The sequence below is a fragment of the Lagopus muta genome, chromosome 6 (genome assembly GCF_023343835.1).
Source record: "Lagopus muta isolate bLagMut1 chromosome 6, bLagMut1 primary, whole genome shotgun sequence".
In the NCBI taxonomy this organism is placed as follows: Eukaryota; Metazoa; Chordata; class Aves; order Galliformes; family Phasianidae; genus Lagopus; species Lagopus muta.
In genome coordinates, this window is record NC_064438.1 from 45,556,450 (window position 1) to 45,568,972 (window position 12,523).

The 12,523-nt window shown below is 43.7% G+C and overlaps 1 protein-coding gene and 1 long non-coding RNA gene across 6 annotated transcripts; one reads left to right on the forward strand and one right to left on the reverse strand.

Moving 5' to 3' along the window:
- Positions 1 to 1,876: 1,876 nt before the first annotated feature.
- GSC (goosecoid homeobox) lies at positions 1,877 to 7,445 on the reverse strand. Of its 4 annotated transcripts, none has more exons than XR_007377829.1 (4): positions 7,118 to 7,445; positions 6,755 to 7,014; positions 5,996 to 6,465; positions 1,877 to 4,778 (listed from the first exon to the last, which is right to left on the reverse strand). XR_007377829.1 is itself a non-coding variant. In XM_048949239.1 (3 exons), the coding sequence occupies exons 1-3, from the start codon at positions 7,443 to 7,445 to the stop codon at positions 6,313 to 6,315; spliced, it is 741 nt and encodes a 246-aa protein (XP_048805196.1). In that variant the 3' UTR covers positions 1,877 to 6,312. The 4 variants fall into 4 exon arrangements, 1 of the variants encoding a protein (XP_048805196.1); XR_007377828.1 differs by having other exon boundaries at positions 5,963 to 6,465; XR_007377827.1 differs by having other exon boundaries at positions 4,898 to 6,465.
- LOC125695140 (uncharacterized) lies at positions 7,290 to 11,566 on the forward strand. 2 transcript variants are annotated; one of them, XR_007377831.1, is made up of 3 exons: positions 7,290 to 7,399; positions 8,461 to 8,535; positions 8,639 to 11,566. It is a non-coding gene; the product is annotated as an uncharacterized LOC125695140 (long non-coding RNA). The 2 variants fall into 2 exon arrangements; XR_007377830.1 differs by lacking the exon at positions 7,290 to 7,399 and adding an exon at positions 7,837 to 8,352 and having other exon boundaries at positions 8,639 to 11,557.
- The last annotated feature ends 957 nt before the right edge of the window (positions 11,567 to 12,523 follow it).

Sequence of the window (12,523 nt, forward strand, 5' to 3'; positions counted from 1 at the left end):
ATGACAGGAAGCTCCAAAAAAAGATTCATGTCCTTCTAAACCATGACAGTTTCCACAGAAAACATCAGCCTCCTTAAAACTCTTAGGTTGGGGAGATTTATCATGATAACAACAGCGGTAGTTTGAGACAGTTAATCAAAATTCTAGCACTTACAACCCCTCTGTGGAAACTACAAATTTAAGAAGTTGAAGGCTAAACATTCAAGAATAAGCTTGCAATGTACATGCAAACAGTAAATTTTGGTTACGTGTTTCATTATCCTGGTGCCTTATAGCTTTTTAGGGGGTTATAACTTGACTATAATTACACACTATGTGGTAAAATCTGGCATTAAGAGAACTCTTTTCCATTCTCTGTTCTTAACAGAACATTACACACTGCTGGTACCGCATTTCTCACACAGGCAAGATTCTCAGTGAGTTTTTGGTGTGCAAGTGAAGCAGGCCAGGGAACCCATTTTGTAACTTTTAAAAACACTGTATTTCATACCACAAAACCACACTGCCCTTTCCTTCACTTATCTTCCATTAATTCAGCTTTTAGTTTGAGTTCACTCACATGGCAAAAATTGAGTAATTTATTCATGAACCAACAGAAATTATGTACATAATTACATAAAGCATGACTATGAATGCTTTATTTCTGCCAGAAAAGCAACATTTCACCAGAGTAAAAGGGAATCATGGTGACAGCATTAAAATTCATCACCAGAAACATGACATCACTTCCTCTTCCCCACACTGTGCCAAAAAAACTTCCCATGTAACTTTTTGAGGAAGAGGTACGTAAGCTTCTCCAACAGTAAAACAGAGTAATGCTAATAAAGTAGCGCCCAACCTTGGGATCACTCTGAAAAGTCACAGCTCAGTTCTGTGGCAGTTTCCCAAAGGCCTTAGATAAAGGAAATAAATAGTTATATTTACAGTCAACGTTCACAGTTCCAGTTTCCGAAACTCCCATCCTGATTCTTAGCAACTCATTCCAGCACCATAATTTGCTATTGCAGGATCAATGGTTTGTGATAACACATGGCCATTGTGATATTATATGGTCATAATCTGGCTCTGAATTCTCTTGATATTTATTTTTTCCTGTAGAAAACAATGTATTAAGTCTGCCATGTCCACAAGTCCACCTGCATTGCACAGAAAGAGCAGCCAAAGCCCTGCTGCTTGATGCTCTGCTCAAGAAGATGGTATAGTGAGGAGAGTGAGGAGAGGGGAATCCATATATACTCTTGCCAAGCTGCAGTTGAGGTCAAAACACAACACACGGTGTTAACAGAGCACTCTGCAGTCACTGGATAGCAACCGCTGACTAAATCCCCTCAAAGACTGAAAACCATGAAGATTTATTGTAGCCACTGTGCCTGTATAAATAAACACATGTAGAATCTGGTGGAGATTCACTGCTCAGTTCAGAATTAAAGGGAATGTTCCTTCGCATGGATGTAATGGGAAGAGGCAATTAGAATTTCCAGGTTGGCACATACATTAAGTATGTTTTGAGGTATACTAATTAGGCAAAGCTGCAAATCTCCCAAATTAGAAAGCATGCTCAACAAGGAGTGAAAATGAAATGCAAATACCAGTATTCAGACATCATGTAGAAGACAAGGGTGACTTTCAGCATTCTGTTACACAGGCACTTGCTATACAAGGTCTCCTGGCCTTTCTCGTGCTGTAGGTCCATGTTGCATTCAGTTGTGCCATATTCCATACCATTATAGCTCAGATTTGCTTTATGTCCTTGAGGGGTATAGTCTGTGCTTCTCTGCAAACACTGATTCTATCTCCACCCCTCCCTACCTCTCCCCCACAGCCCCCCCTCAACCCACCTCCCCTACCCAAAAAAAAAGAAAAAAAGATGGTTGGTTGGTTGTGGTTTAACATTTTCTTTTTCTTCTTCTTTTTTTAATTATTACTTTATTTTACCTTTCAATTCTCTCTCTCTCTGGAGATTTTCAGCACAAAGCAGAGTACTGTAGCGACACAGGGCTCTACATCTGAAGCTATCAGAGTTTAAGCAATTGGCCCTTTAACTTTGTATTAATTGCTTACAAGGTAAAATATTGCAGCTACAGTTATTACCTTTGTATAACAGACTCTGTGTATCAAATCAGGGTAACCGTAACCCCAGAGAAACAATTCAACTGAACTGCTCTGTCTAGATTTAGTCAAGACTCACCAGGTCTCTGAAGTAGGAAAACATAAAGTATAAGTGGAATGAAACCCTAAGGGAGTAGAACACAAAACAAGAACTCTTTGGGTTTTTGTTCCTTTATGCTCCACAGTGTATAACCCCAGAGAACCAATAAATGCAGATGGAGCACAAAAAAATATGAACTCAACATTGCTTTTTTTTTTTTTTTTTTTTTTTTATAACTTCTACTAATCCAACTGTTTGCTTCACAAGCCGTGTAAGAAGGAGTTTGCGTGGTTTATATTCCCAGAGTCCCATTATGGTAAAGCTCAAAACCAGCTCACCAAAGTATTTGTAAAACTGAGGGGGAAAAAGTATAGATTTTCAACTGATAATAAATCACTTTGTCAGCCAAAATAATCTGACTCTGCTCTCCAGTATTACTTACTACAAGATGACAGGAATAAATACAGTAAACAGGATATTAAATAAAAACATGAGTTAGGGTCATCTAGATACAGATGGCACAAAGGGAGATATGTATCTGACTGCTCAAGCTGACTGCGTGGCAGAATGCATCTGTGCTCCACCTTTACAAGTCTGCTCTTCCTAGCTTCAAATGTCCCACACAAAACAATTTCATAATCCTAAGCCACTTACTGTCAGGAAGACGTGTGTGGTGTATGGTCCTATTGTATAATTATTCAGTTGTTACTCCTATAATGCATAACATTATCTGGAATAATTCTTCACTACAACAGTGAGCCTCTGTAAGTAGCTTATGTTTCTTCTTCCAGTCCACCCTCCACCCTATCTCTCCTGTGAGATCTGAAAGGAATATTATTCATTCTACAAACAAGTTTAGGAAGGAAAGTCCAACATTTCATAGAACAGCACACAAACCAATTACAGCAAGAAACTGAACCAAAGTTCTAAAACCTTGGTAGTATGTCAATATCACAAATCATAGAGCACATGTATATATATATATATTAAAAAACAAAAAAATAAAAAACCAAAAAAACCAGCAGCACCAAATGAGTTTTTCTGGCTGTAAATTATGGGTGAGATAGAGACAAAAAAAAAAAAAAAAAAAAAAAATCTGTTTTGGTCTCCTTCTACAAGAATTAACATACAACACCACAATGAAACCTTTCAAAGTGCTTTTGTTGGAGCTGAACCTGTTAGAACATAGTGGGTATTCAAATCCCTCACGTTGCCTTTCCCTTAATGCACTAACAGAGAAAATAATGAAACTGTTTTTGTAGGATTTGCATTTTGGCACATAGGAATTCTCCTAATCTAGAAATTAAAATAATAATAATAATAATAATAATCCATCTGATAATGTCAATGAAACACAGCAATTTAAAGAGAGATTTTACTACTGTCTTCTTCACACCTTCCACCATTTCTTTTTCTACATTCTTGATACTTCCAGTGCTGCCTTCTCACTGCCTTTCAGTTGTTGATCTATTCCAGACCCAACAGAACCTGATTTCATAGCATCCAAAAGGGAAAGCAAAGCCACTGGGTTTCTGCCACACACTTCTGAGAAAAACAATAAGACAGATACTTCTATCAACTAATGGTATAGATGCCATTTTTAGATCCAGATTAAAACTGCTTTTCAATTAGACATAAAATACTAAAATATAACTTTGAACATAACATTTTTATCTCTAAAAGACCTTCATTTCCATATAACATTAAGAACACATACCACTGACTGCAGGACCAAGCTCTGGTGATCAAGACTTTAGAGAAAATGCAGATACTAACTCAGGATAGGGCACAACATGACTTAAGAAGCGATCACTGGTGATTTCATCACAATCCTGTGCATAGAAAGCTTGTTTTGGAACATGGTTTTTGGATTCTTATGAAAAATGACATGATTTCACAGAACAAATGTTGTATATAAGGATATGTTCTGTGACCTGGAGCTTACACAGTACTTGAGCACTTTGCTCCCACTGTAGAAGTCTGAAAATCTCTGAAGATGTGAACTGTAATATTAAGTTAACTGGTGCTGGTTATCAGAAATGTATTCCGATCCCATCTCTTATAGCACAATTCAGTTTAACGCTCACATTGAAGTGAACAGGCTGAAATCCTCAATTCTGACTTCCAAAATTACCATTCCACTACACTCACACACATAAAATCCAAACAAAACTCTACCAAGTCCCCAGTATAGCAGTGAGGCTAATTATACATGAGAAATAAGGAAAATATATCCATATTTGCAACACCCTTGACAATATTATCCTTAGACCTACCTTTTTATTTGGCAAATTGAAAACAGATTTAAAAAGGTAACAATGACTAAATACAAAGAAGACGATGGATTAAATATCCACTCAGTGAGACTTCTTGAATACAACAAGGGGAAAAAAAAAGGAAAAAAAAAAAAAAAAGAAAAAAAAAAAAGGAGAGAGAGAAAATATTCTTTTGAAAAATAGTTTTCAATAATTTGATTGCTAATTTTCTGCTGGATTGCAGTGAATGAAGTCCAGATACGTATCTATAGCAGCAGGGCAGCATCTCCAAAATGCAGTAGTTCCGAAGTGCCAAACCACGGTATGTGTCAAAGAAGAAGAAACTAAGAAGTTTTCTATTCACCTTCCTTTCCCTGTAGGAAAAAAAAAAAAAAAAAAAAAAAAAAAGGGAGGCAAGTCTTACAAGTCTTCTCTCTGAAAGAGCAGTAGCTATGAAACGATAAGCCCCCTAAAGGACTAACTCATACAAAACCTCAGTTTATTTCTTCCACAGCAGCTATTCCTTCTACCTGGTACAGGGAGAGTTTGCTTGGAGAGAAATACCACATCTACGAAGAAGCACACATAATGTTAGGAAATGTCACCTGAGCAGACAGCTGCCAGGATCCTCCCTGTCCCACTGACACCTACGGTACGCACTATGATACACTGCCCATAAAAACTGAATGTATACTGAATGTGAGGAAAAGCATGAGGACAAGAAACACAGTTGTAAACTACTTCTAGCATCACTGGAAACAATGTTTGGAGCATTCCTATATGTCTTGTCTAACCCAGACAAGCTGCTGTATACAGGTGAGCTCAAGCATTTAAGGTAATTAAGAAAAATTACGTTAATTAACCTTAACTGCTGAATGAAACACACAGTATGGAGGTTTCCTCATTGACTTCATACCTTCAAGTCATTAGCATTCAGTTTATAGAACTCTCACAGAGGAGAGGGAAGGCCCTTCTCAGCAAAACAATATGAGGAAGTTGCCATCTCAGAGAAGTAGCTCTGCCTTGAGATTTTGGGAGAGACGAGAAAAAAGGCCTAAGAAAAAAAGAATGTGGATTTTACAGGGAGAATAGATGCTTTTGCTAAGAGGGCCTCCCCGAAGGAAGAGCGAAAGGAGAGCTGCTTTCCTAACAGCGAAGGTGCTGTTAGAGGCCAAACATCAATTTGCAGCTTCTTAGCAAGCATCCCCGAGAGCAACATACCAGGGCTGCGCTTCAAGCTTAACGCAGCTGATAGCGGCTGAAGTTTATTAGGAGAGCTTTCAGATGTGGATGTAGTGAGATAGCTTTTCTATCAAAGGCAAACTTGTGGAAACTCAGCGGGACAAAGCTCCAGAAAGCAGAAAAGAGAGTGAAAAGCGCAAGGAAACACAGCAAAAGAACAAACGGGATGCTGGATTTGCGCTGCCTGCAAGTATTCCAGGTTTACGACCAGGGAGTACAAAGGTGGTGAGGGAGCAATAAAGGACATGGGGGAAAATAATAATAATAATAATAATAATAATAAAAAAGGCATTTTGCCGCGGCCCTAATAAATTACCGGATCGTTATGACTGCGGCCTCCGCGCCTCACCTCGGGGAACGCGCAGGCAACCGCTCCACCGCCGCCCCTCGCCCAGGTTCGGCCCCGTCCCCCTCCGCTCGGTTCCGGCCGTGCCCATCCCGCTCGCGGCCACCTGCGGCCCGGCAGCCCTCGCCCGCGGCACGGACCCGGCACCGGCTGCCTGTGCAACACCTCCGCAACACATTTTATTTACACGAAATACGACTCGGGGTATTGTACATTATATACAGATAGTTTTCCCCTCCGACAAGGCAGAGCTTGTGCAAGATAGTAGCATCCTCTGGAGCGTATCCTACAGTCCACGGGGAGCGTCCCCCTGCGCGGCATCAGCTGTCGGAGTCCAAATCGCTTTTCCCGTCTTCTTGCCTCTTCTCCGGAGACGTTTTAGATGCTTTATTCCATTTTTGTGCATTTTCCGATTCCTCAGAAGACGACCGCTTTTGCCTCCTCCATTTCGCCCGGCGGTTTTTGAACCAAACCTGTTAAGCGAGGCAACAAAGTTAGAGAAAGGAAAAGGCCCTTCCCCGGCCCTCCCGAGCCCTGGGCCCTGCCCGCCTGGAACCGCACGGACCCGCGGCCGCCCCCGTGTTCGGGGCTGTGCCAGGAACTTCCGCGGTGCGGCCGCCTCCGCGTTCTCTGCCCGCTCTCAGGAACGGAGACGTTCCCCAGCCCCGAACCTGTTCCCTCTCCGCGGCCGGCGGAGCCGAACTCAGGCATCTCCGCGTTTAAAGTGGAAAGGAAGAGAAGGGAAAGAGGGGATCGGAATACCTCCACTTTTTCCTCTCTTAAATGCACCCTCCTCGCTAGCTGTTCCCTGGTGCCCACGTCCGGGTATTTCGTTTCCTGGAAGAGGTTTTCCAGCGCTTCGAGCTGCTCGTCAGTGAAGATAGTCCGGTGCCGTCTTTTCCGCCGGCAGTGCAGCTGGTTGAGTAACTGCAGCTCCGTCCGGGACAAAGTGCCTACGTTCATGTAGGGCAACATCTGATGGGGAACAGGGGACATCAGCACCGACCCAGCGCCCTCGTAACCTACGAACAGACAGACGAGACGACGGGAGGCTTCGTGCGTGAGACCGCCGCTCCCCGACGAAGCGAGCCCGCTCTCCCCCGTCCCCCCCGAGCGCTCCCTTACCTGCTGGGGGAACGCAGGAGCACTGCTGGGCCCCCAGCGGCGGCACGGCCCCGCAACACGACGGGGCCACGGGAGATGCGGGCACATGCAGCTGCCCGTAGTAGTAGTTGTTGTAGCCCAAACGGGAGCCGCCGACCGCCGGCAGCGCCGAGCCGGGAGCCACAGCCCGGGAGTAAAATCCTCCGTAGTCGGAGGCAGCGCCGTAGAGGGAGTCCCCGTGCAGGCTGGGGAAGACGACGGGCGCGGCGCTCGGGGGCAGCAGCACCGAGTCCTTGCAGCGAGGTCTGGCCGCCAGGATGTTGTCGATGCTGAACATGCTCGCAGGCATGCCCCAACGCGGGCCGGGGACCGGCCGGGGGAGGGAGGTGCTGCCGGAGGCTGCGGCGGCAGTGGTGGTGGTGGAGGGGAGGGGGGAAGCGGGAGAGACGCGAAATCGAAACTTTCGGGAGAAATTTTGGAAAGGGATCGGAGAGAAAAGAGCGAAGCCTTTTCCGAGGGCAGCAGTCGGGCAGAGTGTATGTGCATGCGTGTGTGCGTGTGTGTGTGCGCAGGATCCACCCCTGGAACTTTCCCCCCTCGACTCGCGCCTGTTTACTGATCTCAGCCCGGAGGGCTGCACGGAGTATAATCCATCCGAACCTCTTCCCTTTTTTATACCCAGGCGACGTCATCCTGGATTCAGTTCCTGGTAATATGCAGATGACAAACAAAACCAGATTTGATTTTTCACCCACTCCCCCACCCCCCCCTCCACCCCCCGCGTTTCAGTTGGGAAAGGATGGGGGGGTTGCACAAAGGAGTGAAAGGAGCCTGGGTCTGTGGATTGAGAATTAATGAAATTAACGTAATCCTTTCCATTAGTGCGCTTTTTTGAAAGGCCCCAGATTTAGGTTTGATCTCTGCTGCGCCGGCTAATTGCCCGGGTTAATCTCATTAATGCCATTGTGCAGAAGCGGTTAGCAGGTCTTCGCCTTGTCTATTATGCACTACTTTACTCGTGTTAGTTCGCATTAGTGGGTGCAATTTCCTCCGTCTGAAGATCAGATTCATTATTTATACTTCGAATTGATCGAGAAACACGTTAAAAAAAAAAAAAATTCGGTTTAACCACGCAACTTTTCCCCCTCGAAGTGTCTCTGTACCACGAGGCGAACTTTACTCAGGGAACCGGCGGGGCACTGAGGAGTGCGCTGCTGTCATTTGCATTCTGTGCGCTGTGCAATATCTTCTGCTGAGTATGCGAACTATTTTTCTCCCTCTGTTCCTACATCACCTGGAGAGGAAACATTCAGACACTGTAAAATTTAAATTTTATTTTATGTTGTGTGTTCTCATCCACACAGGTATCGCTTTCTGTTTTTTAACGAGCCAGAATGTGGGAATGTCAATGACCGCTGCCATCTCACATCGCCGAGCTGGTAGGTGCTCCGATTTGCTTCTCATCTGCGTTCTGGTGCTTTTTTCTTTTCACTTTCTAAGCAAGAATAATTTCTTTTCTAACTTCGAAAACGAAACGTATAGAGCTGCGGCGATACGGAGAAACTTCGCCTATTTCATGTTCCGAGAATTTGAAATGGAGCAGTTTAAAAGTCCGTAAAATTCTCAGCTGAGACACTCGGCTCTCCTGGTAGCTGCTCTTGTGATTTGCAGAATACTTCGTCTGTCACGACTGTCACTGGGAATCCACAGGAGGTGAACTCAATCAGATTAGACTATTTACCCCATCAGCCCTCCATGACAGAAGGTAGGAAATTGTAGGCAAGGAATGAAAACAAGCTATTAATATCCGTTTACGAGGAACACATTATTTTTCCTCAACAAAGACCATCCTCGTTAGCGCTCACTCGCACTTTGTCCTTCCTTTCCTCGAAATTCCAGATTTTGTTACTGCGTCTGATATTGACCCAAACCGAAGACCTATGCCTATCAAAAGACGCGTAGGAACGTTAAGAAAAAAGGACCCCAGGACTCTTTTCTCACTTTGATACATAGCGATGTGACTAACAGTTACCATCGTTTCTTTTCCTTCATTTATTTACCTATCAATTTCCTTGCACCTTTGGTATTTAGAGCTGACCTTCGTGCGAATTTTACAAATTTGATGTAAAAGGAATTTGATGGGTAGTCAGTTTTTTCTTTTTCTCCTTTTATTTTTTCTTCTTTTCCTTTTCTTCTTCTTACTTTGTATACGTTCTGGGGTGGTTTTTGATTTGCTGTTCTGGTTGGATTTTTTTGATGTGTGTTTGTGTGCTTTGATATTGGGTTTTGGGGGGGTCAGTCGTTCCCTGGCTCCGGCCCTGCCCCGCGTGTTACTTAATTCCCCCCTCGCGATGCTCACTCACGTCCCAGCGGCTCCGCAGCCACGCGCGACCGCACCTCCCTGCTGCCTCCTCAGCTCTCAGCGGTGCAGGGGCTCCGGGTGGCCCCGAGCCCAGGGATTCGCCGGGCCGGGCCATGAGGGCACAGCCTCGGGCCTCCGCAGGTGCTCTGAGGGCCTCCGCGGGACGGAGGGAGGGAGGAATGGAGGGCAGCGCGGATATGTCGCCGAGACTGCAACGCTCACCTTCGTTGCCAATTTAGAAATGATTTTTTATTATGATAATTGTTCTATTTTCTCCAAGTCCTTGTCACTCCCGTCGGGGAACTTCTTGTTTGGTTTTGTTTTAATCTCCGAAGCCTTGCAGCTCGAACTCGGTGTCGATATCCACTTCGCAAAGGCTGCTCCGCAGTTTCTCATCTCGCACCCACTCCTCGCTAACTTTGCAGACGTAAAATTGTATTAACCGAACAGTCAGCGCTCACACAATGTCGGGATGAAATTGTAATAACAAATGAAACGCAAGCAAATTGTGCTGCATAGTGTTGCTAAGCAATTGTTTGTTACTGAGGGAGAGTCACAGCATGGGCTGAAAGAAAGACCTAAAGAGGAGTACGGCACCGGGCGGAACAAGCTGTTAGGTGGGAAATACAGTAAACACTGCACTGATTTTCAATATTATTACCCAAACACGATTTCATACAAAGCAATCACCGTACTCAAGTCTATGGAAATGCGCTCGTTGAGAAATCGGCCGGTAGTTTTATTTCGAGGTATTAAGGAATAATTCCGGGGATGCAAAACGCGCCGCCTGCGGGGCGCGGGGGTTCCGCGGCAGAGCAGCACCGCGCAGCTTCCGCGGTCACCCCGCGGGGCCGCAACGTCGCGTTCGGGGCCTCCCGGCGGGGGCTACGGAGGGGCTTCAGCCGCTATTCGCCCACCGGACTCCGGCTGCGGGGGAAGCTGAGGCGGATCAAAGGGTCTGCTCCAGCGCCGAGAGCCCCTCGGAGCTTTGCAGCACATCCCTCCCGTGCGAATGCCATCACTCTCCAGCCTTTGCATCATTACTTCGGGGGAAAAGGGGGAAAACAACAACAACAACAACAACAAAAACCAACGGTACAATGAGAAATTACGGTAATTTGTTCCCAGAATAAACTTATCTTGAACTGATTAGGAAAGTCAGTCATTTTGAAAACGAGGTAGCGTTTTCAAAACGCGTCTCCCCTTTCCCCCCTTAAAGTTTCCCTCTAACAATATCGGCTTCTAAAGTTTTCATTCATATAAACTCTATTAATGAAGATCTTTTATTTAAATGTCAGGGGAATTTGAAATTTAGAGTAAATTATGAAGCATGCATGTCTTGCCAAGTCATGGGTCAAATGCATTTGTGAAAAACTGCTAAAAGAGCATATGGTTTTGAATTTTTCTACAATGACTAGTGTTTAAATAAATTGCTTGTACTGCTTAGCTTCATGTATAATTTTGACAGAAATTGGCCTATAGCCTTTTGATATGTAAACATTTCAGGCTTTTATGCGGTATAAAAAGACACTTGATTTTTGGGATCAGCTAAAGCAGTCACCCTGTAATTCAGCATGCTGGCACCTACCATTACGTTCTTGCTACATTTCAACTTTCAAGTGGCAGCAGAACGGGAAAAGGAGAAGGGACGTTTCAAAAGCAATGTCCAATTGGAATTAAAAATTGCAAATGAGGTGAGAATGTGCCACTCACTCTCTGATTGAAATGGACAATCCATAGCGTTAGCGCGAACTTTCTGTCTTGTTTTCTAAGAAACAGACACGAATCAATGAAAACACTTCAATACAGTTCAGACCTGACTTGCAAGCACGTCTAGGTAGGAGAAAGGAAAGTCAGACATCCGTCCTGAATGTATTTCTCTGAGTTCTTCCACTTATTCTTGGTTTGTAAAAATTAAAACGGACTTGTGTGTATGGAACGTTGCACACAAAGTATATCGGCATGCCACAATCCATGGTTTTGCCGTTCAGCCAGCTGTGCGTCCACTGACATTTCACCAGTTCCCAAGTCTTTTGCAGGTATTACTCCAGTAAATATCTCACTGACTTCAATTTGGGTTGGGTTGCCTTTTTTTTTTTTTTTTTTTTTTTTTTTTTTTTTTTTTTGTTCTTCCCCTCTCCCTTTTATTTGTTTATTTATTTATTTTCCCTTTCTGGTGAAGAGCAGTGTAGAACCATAAGGGCTTCATCACACAGAGCGCACAAATAGTAGGTCACTCAGTTTTAAGTCTCCTTAAACTGAAATGATTTTGTGAATGTATATAAATCCAGCAAGCTACTGAATAAATCCATTTATTGCTAATATATCTGTCTCACATAAATAAACCTCCTAATGTTGATTGGATGGATAAGCCTAGCCCAGTGCGAGACAGAACAGGACCTGGAGAGTTGCTTGGTGCCAGACAGCTCAATGTGTTTATTTCCTGTGTGCTTTAGCTGAGGCTAAGCTGAAGTTGGAAAAAGGTTCAAATGAGCTATATAATTTCAATCTGTTACTGTAGTAAGATCCGTATTTATTGTATATGTCAGTTTGTCATACACTCACTTCTCAAGATACACTGCCCCTTTTGTTAGTGTACAGTGATGATTTTTTTTTTTTTTTTCCATAAATGTAATGAGTCAACATAGACACATTCTGTTGTAGGTGGTTTGGATGTTTTAGAAGCTTAATATGTTATGGTTTCAGTCTGATGTGAGGTTTTCTAATGAAGAAAGTATAATCTCTTAAATAAGTTCGTGAATGTGAACAAAAGTGAAAGATAGGGTCTTTCTTCCTTTCTTTCTTCCTTTCTTTCCTCCCTTCCTTCTTTCTTTCTTCCCTTCCTTCTTTCTTCCCTTCTTTCTTCCCTTCCTTCTTTCTTCCTTTCTTCCTTCCCTTCCTTCTTTCTTCCTTTCTTTCTTCCCTTCCTTCTTTCTTCCTTTCTTTCTTCCCTTCCTTCTTTCTTCCTTTCTTTCTTCCCTTCCTTCTTTCTTCCTTTCTTCCTTCCCTTCCTTCTTTCTTCCTTTCTTTCTTCCCTTCCTTCTTTCTTCCTTTCTTTCTTCCCT